This window comes from Anabrus simplex, chromosome 1 (genome assembly GCF_040414725.1).
Source record: "Anabrus simplex isolate iqAnaSimp1 chromosome 1, ASM4041472v1, whole genome shotgun sequence".
Lineage (NCBI taxonomy): Eukaryota > Metazoa > Arthropoda > Insecta > Orthoptera > Tettigoniidae > Anabrus > Anabrus simplex.
In genome coordinates, this window is record NC_090265.1 from 1,515,667,885 (window position 1) to 1,515,691,131 (window position 23,247).

General features: G+C 38.3%; 1 protein-coding gene across 1 annotated transcript in view; it reads left to right on the forward strand.

Annotated features, from left to right (window-relative positions):
• The window catches only part of LOC136879866 (tubulin polyglutamylase ttll6), a 651,223-nt gene that overhangs the window by 314,513 nt on the left and 313,463 nt on the right, over nucleotides 1-23,247 (forward strand). The window contains exon 6 of the mRNA XM_067153263.2: nucleotides 3,992-4,148. Coding sequence (XP_067009364.2) covers nucleotides 3,992-4,148 — 157 coding nt within the window. The remainder of the gene's footprint in view (nucleotides 1-3,991; nucleotides 4,149-23,247) is intronic.

Sequence of the window (23,247 nt, forward strand, 5' to 3'; positions counted from 1 at the left end):
CAACTCTGATGTACATAGGTATAATACTAGAAATAGGCACAGTCTGCACATAGAACCACACAAAACTAAGCTATATGAATCAAGTCTGAGTTATGCAGGAGAACATTTATTTAATAAATTACCAGACTACATTAAGCAGATAAAACCATGTTCAAAATTTAAGAAAGAATTATTCAAATTTGTTTCTAACCATTGTTTTTATTCTATTGAAGAATACTTAGCTCTTGAAAATTAACTTATGTATCACTTTTCTTTTTTTTTTTTTTTTTTTTAAATCTGTGCCTCTTTACCACATTGTATATTTCTCTTTATTTATCTTGGCATGTATATTACTGTTTTATCCTTTGTTACTGTAAATATGATTATTGACGTGTCCCATATCACTGTATGATCAGTTGGACAAAATAAAATACAATACAATACAACAAATACTGGGGCAAGAGCTATTGTTCAGAAGACATTAGCATTTGCTCCCCCAACTAGTGCCACTGAGTTTTTAAAGGATGTTGTTACATGGTTTAACCCTTGCTGCTGTTCTGCAGAGGTGTTCTCTATACGTCAAAGAGTGATCCAGCACAATACCCAAGTATTTTGGATGAGCACAATACTTTAGCTGTTGGCCTCTGAATTGTACTTGTGGAATGTAATGGGCTCTCCTGTTGTCTAGATGAAAGGTACTAATCTCTGTTTTGTTTATATTGGGTTTCAATCATTAGGTGTTGGAGTATCTATCCATTTTTAGGAGATCTTGTATGAGAATAGCTTCAGCGGTCTCGAAGTCAGACTGTTCTGTTAGGGCTATGTCATCAGCATATATAAACTTTTGGCATGCAGTAGATGGAAAATCTGCCATGTAGAGATTGAAGAGAAGTGGAGCAAGAACAGAACCCTGTGGCAGTCCATCATTTAATCTGTAGGATCTGCTTATTTTTCCATTGAGATGTACTTGAATTAGGCAATTGCATAGCATTTTGTTGAACAAGGAAGCTACGGTCTTGCAAGGGATAATTTTCTGGAACATCAGGATCATTCCTTTTTGCCAGACTGTATCGTAGGCTGATAAGTCCACAAACACAGCAACCATTTTCATTTTTTCTTGAAAACCCTGCTCAATATGGCTGGTTAGTGCCAAAACCTGATCGCAACAGCTCCTGTTAGGGCTGAATCCTGCCTGTTCAACTGGAATGTGCTGAAGTACTGTAGCTGAGATTCTGTTATAGATCAGTCTCTCTAGTACCTTGTAGCAGATATTCAGTAGAGCTATAGGCTAATAATCTTCCACATTACAGCAACTTTTCCCAGGCTTCACAACAGCAACTACTTTAGTTCTTTTAAGAAGACGTGGGAGCCTTCTTTTCATTAGGATGTCACTGTAGAATTTAGCAAGCCATTCCATAGTTCTAGGACTGATTTTGTTTCCTTCAAAACTGCTGGGATCTCTGCAACAGTAAAATCCTCAGAGAACTGAGAGTTTGTTTCAGCCCTGGATAGTTCTATCTTTAGCTCGTTTAGAATTTGCCTTGTTTTGTCCCTTTTTGTGTCTGCTGATGCTCTGGTTAAGCCAACAATTCTGTTTGCTGTGTGTTCTGGCTTTATTTTAGAGTTCTTGCTGTGATAATTAGGAGTACTACTGCCCAGCTTCTTAAGGAGGGACCATTCTTTTCTGCTGGAGCATTGGTAGTTAATACTAGACGTCAGTGTATGTTATTTTTCCTTCCTGGCAGAGTCTGAGCAATGCAATAATTCATCAGCGACTTCCATTTGATTACTCCGTTGGTATTCTTCATACAGCTCTTTGCACCTCTCGCTCCACCCTGGGATGTATTCCTTTCTAAATCCTCAGGGAATGTGCTTCTTTGTTATAGAACATATCAGTCCAGTAAAATGGTTATAGTTTTCAAGAGTTTGTGGAATCCATTGGATATTGTGTCCCATCTCGCTGGTGAGGAAATCCCATTTAGCCTTTGTCAAGTTCCATCTGGGCACTGCATTTGATTTTATAATTGGAACAATACCAACTTTCAGAAGAACTGGCCTGTGCTGACTTCTTCTGCAGGGGAGCGGTCTCCCCTGTTGGTCCTTGGAAACAAAACAGAGGTCTGTTTTATAGTCATGTTTCCATCTAGCAAAGTGAAAGGTACCTCTCTCTTTGGCATCATACATCAAGAAAATATCTTCAGCTTCTGCCCATTCTAGTATAGTATTGTCATCTGAATTGGTATCTTTATATCCCCAGATGGTGTGGCAACTGTTAAAATCCCCTAAGATGGCAGTAAGATGGTCCACATTGTGGATGGCTTCATTAACCCAGGGCTGGGAAGAAGGTTTATAGATGTTGATAACTTGTAATCCAGCAGTTCTAATTTTGATGGTGAATATATTATTATCAGCGCTTGTACTTAAAGCTTCTACCTGCTCGATGTTCTTAGTGTAAGTTGCTGTTCTGTAGCTCTCGTGGAAAGTTTCTGCAACAAGACAGTATCCTGGCAACTTAAATCTGGAGAGGAGTTGGATTTGGTCTTCACAGTGAGTTTTTTGTAAGAGTACTACATCCACTTGGTTGTCATTCAGCACTCTTGTCTCACTGCCATGCTTATGCCTTCAACATTTAGTTATAGTATTGTCACTGAATGTCCTAGGTCCTTTGTTGTTATTTGGCTCTAAGAAGAACTGTTTGTACTCATGATCACGGTTGTGAGGTATCCTCACTTTTTTTTTTTTTCCTAGTGGCTTTATGTCACACCGACACAGATAGGTCTTATGGCGACGATGGGACAGAAAAGGTCTAGGAATGGCATGGAAGTGGCCATGGCTTTAATTAAGGTACAGCCCCAGCATTTGCCTGGTGTGAAAATGGGAAACCACGGAAAACCATCTTCAGGGCTGCTGACAGTGGGGCTCGAACCCACTATCTCCTGAATACTGGATACTGGCCTCACTTAAGCAACTGCAGCTATCGAGCTCGGTAACGTATCCTCTATTTGCTGGGATATCCGCAAGAAAAGCAGCCAATGTTGTTGCTTACTTAGCACCACCCGGGGGACATGTGTAGGGCACTTTAAGGTTATACCTACAGACGTTAAGCAATGGCGCAATGTAGATATGTGAGAAAACGTCACCTGAAGAACTGGTACTGAAGACCGAACTGACAGTTACACATTCTCTGATTACAAACGGAACCAGCCTATGGAGATTCCAAAAATGAGAGGCGTAGTCAAATATGGAACGGAAATTTTGTATTGTACTCCCAAGCCCCAAATGTGCAGGAAATGTCATGTGAATTATTGTAGTGTTGAGAGTCACTCAACTACTCAAATTCTTACAAAGCCACAGCTACTTGGTGGCAGAACAGAGTTATGACATGCCCACTATACTAGAGCTCTTTCTTAGAAGTCAGAAATAACCTCAGTACCATGTCAATGAACCAAGCCCACCAAGGGTGTCACTCATTAGTGGAAAATAGTGGAGCATGAGTTACTGGCTCTAACTGTTGGACTGGAGACTATGAAACCACCTCATCATTATTTAACTAATAATTTGAACGTAGAGTTATTTCAAATTAATTCAGGCATCATTATCTGATGACTACGAATTCATTTCCATTAATGCACTGAATCAAACCAAGGCCCTGGTGTCCAGAGACTCCTTTAGTCCCCCCTCTCCCCTGCACAGCAGGGGTTGCTGGTATGCCACTGAGGGAAGACAACAAGATGACCTATCAGAGAAGAAAATTAATTATTCTCACTGTCAAGAGGATACAGGAAATGTTTCTTGTAAGATTTGACAACAGAAAATGTAACTGGTGTCTAACATATTAAGAATTTTCCATAATTTCTCAACACTGGAATATTTTCCAACAAAACATTACACTGTGTAATATGACAGATAAGTTGTAATTAGTTTATTTTAAATCTATTATTTCTGTACCTGAAAACATAAGTTATATTCAAGTATGAGATATTTGTTCTTTAATCATTTTTTGCTTTTTCAGCTACGGTGATGCTTTGACGTACGCTCGCTCCAAACGCAACCGAACATACATTTGTAAACCAGAAACGGGTTGTCAAGGAAGAGGCATATTTTTAACAAGAAGCTTGAAAGATCTCAAGCCATTTGACCGCTTGATCTGCCAGGTATACTTGGCCAAGGTATGTTTCTTTGAACGTTTTTGAAATTATGATGTGTCTATGAAGAATTCAAAGTAATACAGGCAGAGTTTGAAAAGTAGTTTGATTTTCAGAAATGTGATGATGATACAGACTAATAGGAACTCAAAACTGTACAGATGAATTAGGTGTGGTATACAAGAACTCACCACTTCTTCCTATCTTATATAATTTTTGTTCTTGGACATCTTTCCACATGAATCTGTTTTCCTTCACATCTGATTTCACTGTCTGTATTGAACGTTTCCTTGATCTATTTTCTTCCATTTCGAGACAAGTATTTTATTTCCTTGCAGTTCTTTCATTGTCCTTTCTCCTTACATGTCCATACCACTTTAGTGATTTTTCATAACACTGGTGATTGTACCTTGATGCAGCTTCCTTCCTACTCACTTCATTTCTGAGCTTGTCTTTTGATTCATAGTTCTGATGAATCTGATTTCTGTTGCTTGAATTTTGCTGACGTCTTTGTTTAGTTGAGTATATTTCTGAACCATAGATGAGACCTAGTACAAAATAAATGTGACACACAGTTATTTTCAGTGAGGGAAAGTCATTGAATAAAAGTAATCAAATTAGGCCTATTATTATAACAAATACATTTCCAACAATTTTTACTTGTAATCATTAGTTTTTAACAATTGTAACTTTTACTCATAATTTACTTCTTGAAATAAAATTGTACTCTTAACATTCTGGTATTCATTACATTCTTGTCATCGACATTGGAGCTCCAACACTCACAAGCATATGGACTGTAAAGCCAAGGATGTGCAGTGATGTATACCAGGCAAATGCTGGGGCTGTACATTAATTAAGGCCACGGCCGCTTCCTTCCCACTCCTAGCTCTTTCTTATCGCATCGTCACCATAAGACCTATCTGTGTCGGTGCAACGTGAAGCAACTTGTAATTAAAGTATACTCTGACAATATTGGAAATAAGTATCGATACCAACAATAACATTCAGTATTGGCAGTATTGTGCAGGCAGTTTCAAAACTGGAGATAATGAAAGAGGAGTAAGGAATTAAAAAAACATCAAAACTCTATACGTGGATGCATTATGTAAACATTACTAACAGTAGAATACTATCACATAATAAAATTATAAATAAACTAGCAAAACATATGCTACCCCTGGTTGGCAAGCTGATAGTCAGCGATGTCACTGACACCTGTTTCTACCTAAAGTTAACCATGTAAGCTGTAATTTTTAACCTACTGGTAATGAAATGATATTTATTAACCATTCTGTGAATTAGTTTTCAAAGATCTCTTTGTACACTTTATTAGTGGTCAATCCAACTGGGGCAAGAACCTAGCCGACAAGGCCTTGGCCAGTGGTTGCTCAAAAAGCAAAATTTTCTGGAGAAACAATGGAATTACAAAGAAAATCCGTATGGCTTTTTTGTATAAGGCAGCTAGCCTTGTGGTCGTAATCATTAAGGTATCAATTAGTTGGTTTGAGTCTCGTGGTGGAAAAGTTTTCACCATCAGAATGTTGGTCAGCAGAGTAGGAGAGGTGATTGTATACAATTTCTAATCACTAGATTGCATGCCAAGAGCCTGGATTCAATTTCAAACTTCTCCATAGTATTCACATGGACCTGCAAAATCCATCATTGTTGGGGGTGTTCGTAAAATTAAACACATGTATTCCTTCAAGTGTCCCTGTAGAATGTATTTTCAGTAAATGCAAAGATGTTCTTCTCCCCAAGAGGTCCAAGCTTTGCAGTGAGAATTTTAAGAATCAGTTATTTTGTAAAATAATGGTAAATACTAAAAGTCACAAACTAAAATGTAAAAAGTATATAATATGTAAAAAATAATTTTAGAAGTTTCAAGGATCATATTTAGTCTCACTTAGTGATCATAGCTACTCAATGTGACAGTATATAAAAAACATGAAATTAAGTAATATGCAAGGTGTATCAAAATTCAATACTCAAACTTCTAGGGATGACAACGGACAAGAACAAACTTATTAAATCATAGGTCGGAAATCAATAGTTGAAGTAGATTTTGAGGTGGTTGACAATGAAACTCTTACCTGGCAATTTAATTGTAATATTTTATAGAAACTATGCAAATGTATGTTCTGCTTCAATACACGTGCTGCGACACTGTGCTCTTGCCTGTTGTACACATTCAAAGACCCCAGACATTGCTGTAGAGAGTATGCAACTGCAAGGACCTGAATTCAATTAGAGTCTTACACATTCTCTTGCGTGGCTAACGAGATTGCAAGTGAAGTCACATGATCAGCTTAGTTGAGGTCTGACATTTGCGCTTTAATCAATCAGCACTGCCATCTGCTCTCACCTGAATAACATAGCCTTTATTTTTGTTAATAATACAAGCCTTCACACACACTCCTGCATTTTATATGATTGGTTACATTAAAAATGAAAATCCACAGCCTGTTTCCAGTCATTCGACCAGGTCAGGAATGGAATGAATGAATCTAGCGGCAAGGATAGGAATCATGCCAGCTGCCAAAGCCTGTTGCAATCCTCTGGGGCAATGATTAATGAATGACAGATGAAATGAAATGATATATGAGTGTGTTGCCGAAATGAATTATGACAGGGAAAACCGCAGTACCCGGCAAAAAACCTGTCCCACGTGGAGTGACCAGGATTTGAACCACAGAACCCAGCGGTGAGAGGGCGGCATACTGCCGTCCAAGCCACGGAGGCTATTGGTTTTATTATGAATCTTTAAATGCTATCTTGTCAGTCTTAATATAATTTTCTGAAAAGAATACCAGCAGGGAAAGCATATAAATTAAAAAAATTGCTAAGAGAAAGACAGTAGAAAACAACAGCTGAGCAGTTCAGGGACTTACAGGATATCTTTGTGGAGAGTGAATATTCCCATTTCTTGCCATAGTATTTTGTGGAAAGACCTTTAATAACTTTTTGTTTTATTTTAATAAAATAATCATTATAGTTCTTCAATTGTTCATGATTACAAAATCTACTTTTTATTAATTCAGTATAATATATTAATTGAATAATTAAATTTATTTAATTTAGTACACTTTTATACCACATGATGAAACAAAAAATAACTTACCTTCTCTGTAGTGGTAATTGGAAGTTAGAAGTGGGGGGACAAAAATATGTACAGACAACAAAAAATACCTGGAATTGTGTGATATGGCGGAGGGGTTATACTGTATATATCAAAAGTAATAGAAAAAATCCTACAAAATTATAAGTGTTTTGCTGCTCTCTGAGTGAATTTCGAGGGAGGTAAAGGTTTACAGTTTATCTACTTGAGTGTGGTAATATTAGTTTTTTGCGATTTTGATTCAATACGGTTTAATAAAATTTTCACCAAAGTATCGGTATTGCGTATGTATTACAATTACATAGAAGGATGGCATGATTATACTGTACCGGTTGGTACACCTATACGCCGCACATTTGAATTTTCCGCCTTAAAGTTCTCCTCTACAGTTGAAACTCTGAACTTTGAAACTGAATTAATTCAACCGTTTATCTGAAGATGTCACCGTGTTAATTTCGAATTGTTTTTTGTTTTCTAATTATCAAGAAGTGTGGACATTCTCTCACAGATGTCTCTACCAAAAACTACGATCATGCATCCTGGCGTGAAGTGAGGAACTTTTCTAGAAGATATTTTGTATTCATAAGTTTGTTCTTTACTAAATGTTGTTCTTTCATTTGTGGGTTGGCAAAATTAATCTTTCTTTCTGCCAGTTTTGAAATTAGCCAATCGTAAATTTCTGTCATTAATTTTCAGCCAATGGCATCTTTCTTTACCAGTGTCGATGTGTAACTGTAAGCTACCCAATAAACGACTGTGGGTGTGTCTTAATCATTCATGTAAGATCTTGAATCTTCCCCGAGAGTATAAAAACTGCTGATTTTCCTGGCTCTCCGCCACTCGTACAACATCTAGCTTAGTGTACGGAAGAATAGCAGGAGGCAGGAAGCACCTCTTTCATCAGTCAGCAGTCCTTCAAAAAGGTAATGGCTGTTTAACATCTTTAATTTCTTGCTAGCTCAGCAGTTTAATCCTCGTGGAAGGTCCGAAACCGTTTTGATGTAACCTATACCATTTCGATGTAAAATTTTCATGTTACTTCAACTGTAAATCGGGGATAGAGAGTGCCTTACCCTCTCGAGCTCCCATTCATTTTGATGTGAGGTGACTACGTTTTCATAACCGATTTTCTTCTCTTTCCTAAGGTATTAAAATTTTCTTATACGAGTCACCTCCCTAGTGAGGGAATAGCCCCTGTTGAATCGGCATAGCGCCACTTAGGTTTTAACAAGCTTTCATGTAGGAGTGCAAGTACTCGTCTCCATTCGGCTTTGTATTTTGGGCCATTATCTTAACCCGTTTTGTTTTCCTTCCTGCGAAGGCCCAGTAGATTGGGTACGAGATACCCCTGTTTATATTTGTAAGTTCTGCCTTGATGGCAGTTAATTGTAAAGTCTGGTATTGCCTTTAATAGGCTTGAAAGATTGAGAGAATGAATGAATGAATACTGATCTGCATTTAGGGCAGTCGCCCAGGTGGCAGATTCCCTATCTGTTGCTTTCCTAGCCTTTTCCTAAATGATTTCAAAGAAATTGGAAATTTATTGAACATCTCCCTTGGTAAGTTATTCCAATCCCTAACTCCCCTTCCTATAAATGAATATTTGCCCCAGTTTGTCCTCTTGAATTCCAACTTTATCTTCATATTGTGATCTTTCCTACTTTTATAAACGCCATTCAAACTTATTCGTCTACTAATGTCATTCCACGCCATCTCTCCGCTGACAGCTCGGAACATACCACTTAGTCGAGCAGCTCTTCTTCTTCCTCTCAGTTCTTCCCAACCCAAACTTTGCAACATTTTTGTAAAACTACTCTTTTGTCGGAAATCACCCAGAACAAATCGAGCTGCTTTTCTTTGGATTTTTTTCCAGTTCTTGAATCAGGTAATCCTGGCGAGGGTCCCATACACTGGAACCATACTCTAGTTGGGGTCTTACCAGAGACTTATATGCCCTCTCCTTTACATCCTTACTACAACCCCTAAACACCCTCATAACCATGTGCAGAGATCTGTACCCTTTATTTACAATCCCATTTATGTGATTACCCCAATGAAGATCTTTCCATATATTAACACCCAGATACCTACAATGATCCCCAAAAGGGACTTTCACCCCATCAACGCAGTAATTAAAACTGAGAGGACTTTTCCTATTTGTGAAACTCACAACCTGACTTTTAACCCCATTTATCAACATACCATTGCCTGCTGTCCATTTCACAACATTTTCGAGGTCACGTTGCAGTTGCTCACAATCTTGTAACTTATTTATCACTCTATAGAGAATAACATCATCCGCAAAAAGCCTTACCTCCGATTCCACTCCTTTACATATATCATTTATATATAAGAAAACATAAAGGTCCGATAATACTGCCTTGAGGAATTCCCCTCTCTGGTATTCCTCTTTCTGGTATTTTGAAAGTTGCCTCTAGGAGGCTTGACATTACTGGGTGGGAGCAAGTGCTCCATGGAATTAGGGGCTTTCTGCCCTTTGGTATTTTGTGGTTTTGAGCTGAGAGCTCAAGGATTGTGAAATTGGGGCTCGAAGCCCAGGATTTGTAAGGACCCCTTAACTTGTGCTTTCGTTTGTAAAGTTATAATTGTACCTGATTTTCTTCATTGTTATTTCACCTAGTGAAAATTTGTTAAATCTTGTTGTCTATTCCTAGTGAAAATTTGTTAAATCTTGTTGTCTATTGAAAATATAACCTTTATTTAAATTTTTAATTCATCTTTCGGAGTTGTAGTTAGACCCATTCCAGCCCGAACCGTCTTTCACCTCTGCTGTTCCACAGGTACCTCAAAACATATACAATTAAAAATCATTTAGCATTTGACTGTACATTAAGAAACTAACAGACATTAAAAGGACTGCCATACTGACGAATTTGCGTGGCAAGTGCGTGAATCATACCTCAGTTTCCATGACCTTGATAAATAATATACCTCTGCTACCCTTCCTCACAGTACATGCAAAGTCTCCACTACTTGCTGTGGCGCTATACAAATCAGTTAGCTGCGACAAACGGCATTTTGTGCATGTTTTTATGACTTATTTTTTTAATAATTAAAGAAAATAAAGGAAAGAATTAGCTGACGAGACAACAGGGCTTGTACATATTGCTTTTATTTTAAATACTGTAATTCAGGTTTCAGGCAGCTACAATAGAATAAAAATGTAATATTTTCTCCACGAGTGGGGTGCCCCCCTCCCCCCAATTCCTGCTACTGTACCGTCTTCCCCACTTTTCCAATGTCCCACTTCTCTCTTCAGTTATTGAAGAAATGCTCTCAACATGTAATAACATTCATTTGCTTTCTTCGTTTATTGATATTTCCGCAAGTAAAGTAGTTTAAATTGAGTACATTGCATTTTGTGTGTCCCAGAGAGGGGCATGAGAGATTTGATGGTTATAAATGAATGTTTAAGTATGGCAAATAAAAAACTACCAAGGATAATCTGAAAACCCTAGAACTACCATATAACTACCAAGATAAGATCTCTCACATGAACATCTAGGAGGAGGGGGGGCAGGGGTCAAACATTACCTGCTATTATTTTCAACACTTTTATCAAGTTTTATTACAAAACTAGCTGATGTACCTGTGCTTTGCAATGGAATTCTTCATTATATACAGAATTGTAGGTTAGGTAGAGTACATGTTGTGAGCAAGATTATTTTAAATTTATAGCTCTTAACGTTACCCTGGAAACGCAATGGAGAAATCACCAAATGTCTTTTTTCATATGAAGACTGCGTTAGGGAATTTTCATTATAATGGTGAGGCCCACTTGCCTACCATTAGTCACAATCAGGTTGGGGAATTGCATTATAATGGTAGACACTCACTCTCCACCTGCCTTTCTACATCCTCAGAAAGACTGTCTTAGTGGTTTTCCCAACTGAAATGAACATAGGTCATCACAATGACGTCAGTAGAAATGGCGCGAGTGAAAGCAATGATTTCACATGAAATACTTGATCAAATGAAAAGGCACACATTTTCTCACTTTTAACAAACAATCATACGCTGCCGATCTAACAGTCCAAAGTTCCAGAGCTGGAATGACTAGGTTGCAGGCAGCAGTGATCTGTGAACACTCTTTTTCGCGGGGGGCGAATAGTGGAGAGCCCCACGGCAAAAACTATGCCTTTTTACTAATCTGTTTCCTAGGAGTACCCGATGAGTTGTAAAATCTCAATTCACTACACTGTTGGTGGAAAAATCTATCTGACTAGGGGGCAATTTTTTCCTCCAAGCCAGAGGAGAAACCTCCTCTTCACTGCTAATTTTGAATAAAATGAATGTAGAATTTAATAAAAGTGATGAGGAAGAAGCTCTTTCTAAGAAACAGCTTTTTTCAGGGTTGAATTTTAGTTATTTTGTGAATTGTGGTGCTATAATTTGGAATATGCCTAAATCATAATTTTAGACCAGGTAGTACTACTACTACTACTACTACTACTACTACTACTACGTGAGCCTGTGCCTTAAGAGTTCACACTGCTCATTCAAAACAGTGTGTCAGAGTAGGGATCGAATAGCTGGAATACTATGATGAACCAGTGAGTTACGTACCAGCAGTACAGTATCAGAAAATGTATGAACCAGAGGAATGACATGCTAATGAAGAAAGTTTTCTAATTCTCCAGCTATTTCCCACCAATATTCAGTGAGGGTGTTATATTGTACTCGGTACGCAGCAGTAATCTCATCTATCGGAGTAGAGCGGCAGCATAAAGAGACAAAGAATATCACCACAAACAATGGTCAATGTAATGTTATTGTTGATCAATGTTATGTGCTTTCAATATTGTAGGCCTTCACAATTACTTTTTTCCAACTCTGAAATACCACTCTTATCATAGTCGGTGCGGTAAAATTGAATAAAACATAAATGGTCAGAAATTGTATTCTCCATAACTTTTCGATATGACCAATAACAGGTATTTAAAAATTAAATTTTAGGCACCTTCCCCTAAACTACAATTCCATACAGGGTGAATAAAATTGTTTATAATTTGGACTGTAGTTTCTTATTCTCTGACTCTATATACCGACTTTCATTAAATTCTGTTAACCCATTTTCTCGTTGTTCGGTGTTGATATGGACTTGGCAACAAAAATACAAATTCACGAGTATCTGTATTATCAAAGCCACTACAGTAACAATGTATGACATAAATGATCAGAAATTTAATTCTATATATCTTTATTTATGTAGTATTTATCGATAGGGCCACTAATAATATAAATATTTGAGAATAAAATTTTAGGCCTTCTCCTAAACTACCATTTCACTCAGTGTGAATAAAATTATTTACAGCCTAGATTGTAGTGGCTTATCCCCCGACTTAATATACCGATTTTCATTAAATTCTCTTCAGCCGTTTTCTCGTGATGTGTGTACATACATACATACATACTGTACATACATGCATACTATACATACATACATACATACATACATACATACATACATACATACATACATACATACATACATACATACAGACAGACAGACAGACAGAAATTACAGAAAAGTAAAACGTGCACTCCCTTGTTACTATGGACATGACCGATACAGAAATACCATTCTTTTCAAATTCTGAGCAATGTACAGAAAAAACTCTTATTTTATATATATAGATACCTGTGATCTTACAGTATTGTGATAAGTTAACAATGACTACACTTACAAACAACATAGAAAATAATGAAATGCCTGGTGTATGATGCTAACAGTTTTTACAAATCATAGGAACATTACAGAGTTCATTCACTCTCACTTTCGCTCTCACAGTTGGTACAGATAATAGTTTTTGTGGAATGAGCCTTGCAAACATATCTGGAGCATCTGCGGCAGAACATTGTCACTTTGGTCATTTTATCTTTTCCCTTCTTAGTGTGAACGGACTTCAAACACTGATGGCATCTTCCGTCTTGTGTATGGTATAGAAGCAGTAGTTGGAGCAGCACTGGATAAAGATCTTCCAAGGACACTTTCCATAGCTGAAATAATAGGTTTTTTTCAAACCAAACACATCTGCCCTGTCTTCTATAATTGGTCTTATGAGTTGTTGTCCCAACTCCAATATGTACAGCCTCTTGAGATTCTGTTTCTTCTTATTCCAGTCAGGGTTATTCTTGGTGAATATCGTTCAGGCATTTATACAAGCAATACCTATTAGGGTGAAGAACACAGAAAGTGGCCATCTTCTCACACCTCATTTTATGGAGTGATGTCTTGCCATTTGGTCAATAGTATTTACACCTCCTTTATTGCTATAATACAAGTTGATGTCGGTTTTCTTCTTTCCACTTGAATTGTAACTTTGTCATTACTATGATGGGTGGAGAGGTGGAGGAGATTCCTTGTGGCCTTTAGGTGGGTGATGAATGAAACCAGGGTTACGGGTTCTCTTTGCATTCTTGGATCCGTGAATAAGAACATGAAGGAATACAACTTACGTCCCTGGTTCTTCTTCAGCTCCTCTGGTATGTGTTGTTAATTGCTCTTCAATGTGGCAACTAAGGTGAGCTTTGCTTTTTCAAATAGTTCTTCTGTAATAACAGTCTATTGTGATGTTTCTTCTAGACCCCACCACCGGTTTTACTAAACATTTCACAATTGCCTTTGCAGACCGTTCTTTAGACCTCTTATCTTTACCACTATAAACCTCCATTTGTTGTACATATCAGGTATGAGAGTCTGCTAATATTCTGATCAGAATTCCATACTTTCCTGGTTTATCTCTTAGAAAAACGTTGAAAGGACATCTCTGTCTAAAAAGTGATAGCATCTCATCAATTATGAGATGAAAACCAGGCACATAGCACTTGTCAAACTTGTCATTAATTTTCTGAAGCACTTCATTAAGCGGGGCAAACATATCGTATTGTGTCTTTCAGCCTTTGTTATTCGGTCATCAACTCTTAACAGAGATATCAATTCTGCAAATCTAAGGTGACTCATAGAGGCAATGTACATATTTTTGCCAGGTACAGTCCCCCATAAAACTTGTAGTGGCAAGGCTGTCATTATTTGCATCCATTTGCAGCAGTATGCTCACGAATGAATACATTTCTCTTGAGTTTGTTGGTTTCTTATTCTTCAGAATTGCCTCCTGATTAATATGCTCGACAATGGTGTCCATTACTTCAGGAATTATAAACTTCTTGAATGACTCAGTGATATTAGTTGTCAAACCTTCATTTGTCAAACCTTCACGGAATTTCACTATAATTTGCACTGATCTTCGGACATGTCTTGGAACAACAGTAATAAATTCCCTACCACTTCTCAGTACTACAACATTAGTACTGGCATTAGGAAAGTTCTGCTCTCTAGGGGATGAACCTCTCTATTCTGACTCTGACTCTAGATGTATTGTCTCACCATTCTCCATTTTACTGTTGTAACAAATGGAAACATTATCTTCTTCTGGATCACTTTTGTCGTCTACATCACTTTCATCATTCAACGTAGCAATTACCTCATCTTGCGACAGATATTTCCGTAACATTATTATACAATCACTTCTAATTTGAACAAAGGGTACATTTGTCTTTCTGCTACACTGTGAGTCCCAGGTGCATGTGGTTGGAGGAGGAAGGGCGTGAAGGCAAGTGGCGAACGGTAGGGAGAATTGTTTACATTCTTTACAGACCCACAGCTGGAAAGCAGTCAGTAATAACTTCAAACGGTGACAATATCTTCATAAGTGCCAACAACTGAAGTGCAGGAGTGAAAACTGATAGTTTGACTTCGTTCAGACATTCTGCCAGAGAGAAAATCTGTTACATGCAAGTCTGGGGGTGAGGATGGGGGCAAAAATTGCCTGCTCTATGAAAGTGTATTATAGGAACTCAATAACAGATATTGAAATAATGACTATTTGACAGTTTGGTAGACAATTACTTAAAACATTGTATTTTCAGGTTACAAATTTTACATGCATTTTACACCAAAAATGTGACAACACAGGCAATTTATTCCCCACACCCCGGCCCTCCCCGCCCTTGCTGGTTCTAGGGTTGATAAAATAGAAGAAAGGTGTACCTACAACTAAGGAAATAGAATAGAGTTGGGAACCAAAATTATACCCTCGGAAAGTTTGAAACCTAGTCAATGAAACATTAATATTTTTAATTTCATGACATTATGAACATAATAAATATCATGCAATTGCATTTTCTTTCCAACTCTGGTAACAAAAGAGTCAGAATTCATACCTTCATTTACAATCTGAGGCAAAATATTAAGCTGTTTCAACTTTCTTAAGTTTTCTAACAACATTACATCCTTTTCCACCATTCTCATTTTTTACAAAATTATTCAGCATAATGTTACAACAATGTTTACAAATATTCACAAGATTTATAGTAACTTTACATGAACACAAACAAGGTTCTTCTGAATCTATCATCATTCTAATACTGCAGTCTTTCAGATAACTCGTCAGTATGTGTAAAGTAAGTTTCTTCAGAAGCCCTAGCTGATTCGTGCTAACTAAAAATTTGCTCTTAAAATTATTATCTATAAGCTGCATTACAAACCATACAACACAAATTGTAATTAAAGACAGTTCTGAGGGTAACATAAGTTTACCTCTATCTAATGCTTCAATTAACTTTTCAGGTAGTGTTTCAACGTCCGCAGTTTTATTACGTTACAGCCATAAAACACATAATTCACAGTTTTATCGTATTTCATGCCTGTCTCTATATCCTGTCTTGTAACATAAAATTAGTGTACTTCTGCAGGTACCGGTATAGAATGCTTTCAGAATTCATGTCTCAAAACTAAACTAAATGGTGTCATTTCTACTGGGGTCTGTGGTTCATTGCAACATAGCAATAGTGTTGTCAGTGAAACATTTCCATTTTTGCCTGTTAACAACACTAGAGAGTTGAACCTGAGCTTTCTCTTGCTCTCAGTTAACTGCAAGAATGATATGTGGTAGTTAAATATTTCCAGTCTAACTGCGAGCTTACAGCGGCCAAAATTACATTCTCACCACGCTGCGAGCTGCTGTTACGATGTAAGGTTTGACAATTCACTAAAAATCAAGAACAAGCTATGCACATATTCTGACGGCTACATCATGTTTGTTCATGTATTAGTTACGAGAGTATTTCAACAAATGGCAGTATTATCTGTCTAAGTCGGAAAATGTATGATATTATTGAAGTGTGCATTAGTAGATGTCACTTAATTTGCTTCAAAACATGGCTTCTTGCAGCAAACAAGTGCTTGATGAAAGTGATATTTTATGTAATCATAATCTCTCATATATACAAAAAAACAAAAAACTTTACAGATATGCAGATATTCTTACATATTAAGGCAATTATGAAATGATATAGATCTTGATTCCCGTAGGCAACCTGAAATATTTGTCCTGAATGAGGAGATTTATAATACCAATATATTGGTCCGTTATTGGACATTGTACTTTTTTTCCAGCTAACTGGGGCGAAATGCCTAGCAGCCAGGAATGAGTTAGCTGAAAAATGTATTATGTCCAATAATGGACCAACTATATTGCAATTATGAAACACTAGGGAACCTGTTGTATGCTGTGAAATGAATTCCAGTTATAAACAAATGCAAGATATTGTTTTGAATTCATATTTGGATGTCAGTAATATTTACATTTATGCTTAAAATTATAAATATATACCTTCAGTATCATCTTTACTCTGTGTGCCTTCGCTAGTATCATCTTCTGAGCCACTATCATCATAAAATTCATAAGGGCTCCGATTTTCATTATTGTTGTTACTATGAGGGTCGAGTCATAAGTCATGGCAACTATTTTTTTTCTTGCAAACAGGAGACAACACTGAAGATCTAAGAGATGCATTTGGAAATATAGGGCATGTACTTATGGATAGTGCCTGAAGACAAATTGTGACTTCAGGAGATTCTCCTAAGAAAGTGACAGAACACAGGCTATTGGTAAATATTGTTTTATTATGGTATAGACAGAAAATACACAAGACTGTGTGCGAAAGACAGGTTTCCACTGGTCACAGACCTTTGAAATAATCACCCAAGGTTTCCACTGTGCATTCCAGCAGTGGGGCAGGCGCTGAATACCATTTGTTGCATGTGTATCGCTAACATGTGACACCTCTCTCCAAAATGCTGTTACGATGTCCTCTTTGTTAGCAAACCGTTGTCCATGTAATGGCCTCTTGACGTTGGGGATTAAATCATAGTCACATGGGCTCAAATCAGGCGAATAAGGCAGGTGCGGAAGAACCTCCCATCCCCACCGTTGTAAGCGACACTGAACGATGGCTCCTGTTTGAGCTGTCGCGTTATTGTGTAGGATTATGGCATTGTCCAAAAGATCTGGACATTTGGTTTGCACTGCACGGCACAATTGTTACAACAAAAAGAAACTGTAATAAACTGGATTGACAGTGTGCCCCTCACGCACTGGATGGCACACAAGACTTCCATTATGTGATGCTCTCACTCACACGCTGAACTTGGGGGCATGCTTAGACCCACACTGTTGTTTACATACACTATCTAGTGGCATCATATGCAAGTACATACCATACATTTCCAAATGCATATCTTAGATTTTCCGTGTTCTCTCCTATTCTCAAAAAAAAATTAGTTGCCATGTCTTATGACTCGACCTACGTATTGTTACTGAACAATTGTTATTTTATGAGACGTGTAGAATCTCTCGGAGGTGGAAAGTGTTTGTAGAAGATTTTATTTGTAAATCTTTATAAATAATGCTTTCTGTATGACGTGGAGAGTTGTGCTAGAATATTTGGTTCGTATTCCATATAGCAACCTAACCTGTACTGTATAAAATATTGTGATAACATATTTTATTTGTAACTACTAGATTATTGTTCTATATTTACTGGAACAGTCCAGAAAGATTGTGACGCGAACCTTTGGAACAGGGTGTGTCGGCCTTTGTTAGTTATAGTTCTAGAAATATGTCATCTCTATTCTGGGAAATGGAAGGTTCACGATTAGTGCCTGTATATGTGTTCGAGAATATTGGTTGCATATCGCGAATGGAGAAAGTGTTGTGATTGGTGAATCTGGGAGTCGATGGGCAAGCCCCTGTGTTCTGATTGGCTACTCCAAGGTCAGACTTCCCTTTTTAAAGTGAGCGAGGCAGCATTTTGTGGCCTGTCTGTCTTTCGTCTTCTGTCTTAGGTCTGTCGATCTACGTCTGTCTGGCTGTCTGTGCCAAAGTTTTGACGTCGTCGGCGACTCCTCGCTTTCAGCATGGGCTGCCTTAGGGTAAGCACTGTTGTTTTCAGTTCCATTTTAATTTGCATTTAATTTTCGTTTATGTATCTCACAGGAGATTGCCCTAATCACCACTCTATTGATCAGGTGTTGTGAACAAGCACATTTAGTTTCACTCCGAATTGTAATTGCATATTGTGTTTCCTCTTACCTTCAAGATTGTTCTTGTCGAATTTGATTTGTGCTGAGATGTATTCACTTAACTCTTTGGACTTAAGGTAAAGCTCTTGTCAAGGAACAACAAATTGTATTTGTCTAATTCGTGTGTTGTGTGTATCTAGGTTTTCTGTACCGCTGAATTTATTCGGTAGTTATTTTGTATTGTCAAATTTTGAAAATAATATTTTGAAAACCAGATATCACTGTTGTATTTTCGGAAAGCCGCAACCTTCGCATCCGTATGGTCTTTGGTTGGTTCCCGGTCCCGTTCCACGTCCCTTGTTTTATTACCGTCAAGTTGCTCGCCCTGATATTTACTTGTGTTGTTTTCCGCTGAGGTCTGCGTAGTTCATCCGATGTTTACAGTGTGTGTAGTGTTTAAGGTACTGCGTAATTGCTTTTATTTTCCTGCCTTTTAACTGTGTATCTGTGTAACCGCCCTAGTACCGGTTACATATTGGTAGCAGAGCGTTACATTAGAGCCCGTGTCCTTAACCTGTCATACAGCTAATTCCAACTCATTGAACATTGTAGGATCCCTAGATGTCAAGATAAGAGTCCGTGATTTCACATGGAAAATGCCAGTACTAGTGGCAAAAGATTTATCCTGTCAGTACATATTGGGTGCCAGTTTGATTCCTAAAACTGGCATGATTATGCACCTGCAGTTCAATAGATTCCATTTTAAATTTTGTGCAAGATCCTTTGAGCTGTGTGATCGCTCCCCTATTCTGCCTTGTCACGTTAATGCTGTTCCTGAAGATTCTGACGAACCCAAAACTTTTAATTTTAATCATTTACGCGAGGAGCATGCCAACCAACTTAGGAAACTCTGCAATAAGTTCCCTGATGTCTTTACCGACAAGTTAAGTGTCACGAATGTCTTGGAGTACAAAATTGAAGTCACGGATAACATACCTGTTCGCTCTCCTCCATATCGGCTGTCACCTCCCAAAATGAAAGCCCTTAAGGCTATTATTGACCAAATGCTCGCTGACGGAGTGATACGCTCTTCTAAGTCAGCCTATTCTTCTCCCATGTTTCTGGTCCCTAAACCGCAAGGTGGTTATCGTCCTGTGGTTGACTAAGGTGGTCCTCCAATCTGTTCCCCTTCCTGACTTGCACTCGTGTTTTTCTTGGTTTGCTAATGCCAAAATTTTTTTTTATCACCTACGATTTAAATCAGCCATATTACCAGATACCTCTGGCCGAGGAATCCAAGCACCTCACAGCTTTTGCTACCGATTGCAACCTATATGAATTTGAGCACGTTCCATTCGTACTGGTGACGGGAGCTGCAGTCCTTACTCGGTTACTGGATTATGTTTTATCTGACATTAAGTTCGTTTATAATTACCTTGTCGATTTGGTAACCTTTAGCGAAACCTTCGAGGAACACCTTGTCCATCTCAACGAAGTGCTTGAAAGACTGCGTAAAGCACGTCTAACCCTCAAGGCCACCAAGGTTTCTTTCGCACAACCGCAGATGTCCTTCTTAGGCTATTGTGTCGGAGAAGGTTGTCTCAATCGATCAGTCTTGTACTGCCGCCATCCAGAATTTTCCCACGCCAAAGGATGTCAAGGCTGTAGCCAGATTCATGGCATGGTTAATTTTTTTTTTTTGCAAATTCATTCCCAATTTTGCTGAACGGGCAGCCCCATTACATGCCTTGAGTAGGAAGGATGCCAAATTTGTGTAGAGTGATGCCCAACGTGAACCCTTTAGCGACGAAATCCGCCTTATGTAACACTCCTGTACTGGCTATGCCAGACATTTCTAAACGCTTCATTCTTCAGACTGACGCTCCTTCCTCAGGCATATCCGGTGTTCTCCTTCAGGAATTTCAAGAGGGGCATCGTCCTATTTCTTATGCTTCTCCTGCCCTGAATCCTGCTGAACGAAATTATCCATTTGCGAGTTGGAAGCCTTAAGTATTATCTTCTCTTTAGAACACTTCAGAATGTTCTTGGAACATTTCCCTTGCTATCTGGAAACTGATAATCAGGCGTCGAGTTGGGTACTGGCCAAACCGCGAAGGACCGGTCGTCTTGCGCGTTGGACAGTGCGCATCTCAACCTTCCAATTTGAAGCTTGCCACATTCGTGGCACGGAAAACGTTGTGGCTGATGGCCTCAGTAGGATGTTCTATCCAGGCAGCTGTGACCCTCAACCAGAGCCTGCAGACCCCTCTCCTGAACAAGTGTCAGCCTTTGTGAATATAGTTTCAAAGATATAACCAAACAGGAGGACGACGGTGCGTTAAAAGCTAGTATCGACAGAATTAAATCCAGTGAAAATTTTAAGCCTTACATCCTTAAGAATGATGTCTTGTGTTGTCCTGCTCGCAGTCGCAGACACCCCAAATTTGTAGTCCCAACTCACCTGGTTCCGGCTCTCTTCAAATATTTTCATGAATCCCCAGGGGGGGTCATTTTGGGCGTTTTTAAAACGAGAGAGAGAATTCGTAAGCACTTCATTTGAAAATCCATGGATATTGAGATCCGTACCTTTGTCAAATCCTGTAAGACTTGCAACATCAGTAAACCGACCCCGAATATTCATCTAGATATCTTGTCTTCCGAGCAAGTTTCTTGGCCAATGGAGAGATTGTTCATAGACTACATCTGTCCGTTCCCAAGATCACGGAATTGCCATCGCTTCATACTTGTGTGTGTTGACGCCTTTTCGCGTTTTACGTGGCTGTTCCCAACTCGGATGGCTAACACCAACGCCACCATCTCGTGCTTGAAACAGATATTTGCTTCTTTTGGACCCTGTCCATTTTTGGTGAGTGATAATGCAAGAGCTTTTACTTCTCTTCAGTTCCAGAATTTCTGTTTTAATCTATCCATTGCTCATGTAACCACTACCCCGTATTACCTGAGGCCAAATTATGCTGAGAGAGTGAATCGTAACCTGCGATCTGCACTCATAACTTATCACTCCGCTGACCACTCTAAGTGGGATTCATCACTAAATTGGTTGTCGTTTGCATTTAACACTGCTGTCCATGAGAGCCACAAGCAAACCCCTGCTTCGTTAATGTTGGCCTTTACTCAAAATTCTCCACTATTAAATCTATTTATTTATTTATTTATTTATTTATTTATTTATTTATTTATTGTCTTGTTTTATATGGCGGGACTCAGGCTATGAAGCCTGCTATTCTGTCCGACCATACATACACCTACATGAAGAGTTAAATATACACTAAATTATCTACAGTTTAATATCTTAAGGTAGCAATTAAATGTTTTAATTAATCTAAAACTTAACTATGATCTAATCCTACTATGTTATAAGAAATCATTATTATTTATTAACCAGGTTTGACAGAGTTTCTTAAAGCGGAGGTGGTTTGACACGCTCCTAATTTCAGCAGGTAGGGAATTCCAAATTCGGCTGGCGGCGACTATAAATGATCTACTGTAGCCAGTTGAGCGGTGAATGGGAATGCTTAGTACTGCGGTGGATGATGATCTGGTAGGAATACTAGAAGGTGATGCTAGGTAATGGAATTGTGTGGCAAGGTATTCAGGTGTGTTAAGGTTCAGTATACGATGTAACAGGGAAAGAGTGTGTAAATTTCGTCGCTCTCTTAAGCGTAGCCATGAAAGCCTACCAAATGCGGGAGAAATATGGCTAAACTTTGGTATATCTGAAATAAATCGAACGCATGCGTTATGTGCCTTTTGGAGCTTGATGGAAAGTGAGGCATTCAGGTTACTGTATACTACGTCACAGTAGTCGAATATTGGCATTACCATACTTTGGATAAGCAGTTTTCTTACATTTTGGGGGAGTAGATCTCTGAGTTTTTTAAGGGAATGTAAGGAATAAAACACTCGCTGACATATACCTGTTACATGATCGTTCTAACTAAGGTTTTTATCCATTATCATCCCTAAGTTTTTAACTGTGTCTTTGAATTGTAACTGAGTGCCTCTTAATGTTACTGAGTGGGTATGGATGTCTGTAAGTCGTGCGTGAGTTTTTTGGGTAGCTAAAAGAATACACTGTGATTTTTGGGCATTGATTTTTAGTGCATGGTCATCGGTCCACCTACATATTCTTCCTAGGTCGTCGTTCATATTATTTATTGCAGTCGGTAAGTCACGAGGGTGTGCATGTGTATATATCTGTATGTCGTCTGCGTACACATGATATTGACAATGTTTAATTACTTGTGTTAGTCCTGAAATGAAGATCGAAAATAGGAGTGGCGCTAGCACTGACCCCTGTTGTATTCCAGTCTCTACAGATTGCCATGAAGAGAAATTTTCACCTGTAGATACACACTGCCGGCGATCAGAGAGATAGGAATACATCCAGGATAGTGTGCTTTGTGAGAAATTAAGAGCACGTAATTTTGCTATTAGTATGTCCGTGTCAACGCAGTCAAAGGCCTTACTAAGGTCTAGAAGAGTTAAAACAGTAACTTCTCCCTTATCCATAGCTACTCCTATGTCGTTTGTAACTTTAAGCAGTGCAGTAGTTGTGCTATGATTGCTTCTAAAACCAGACTGGTATTTGTCAAGAA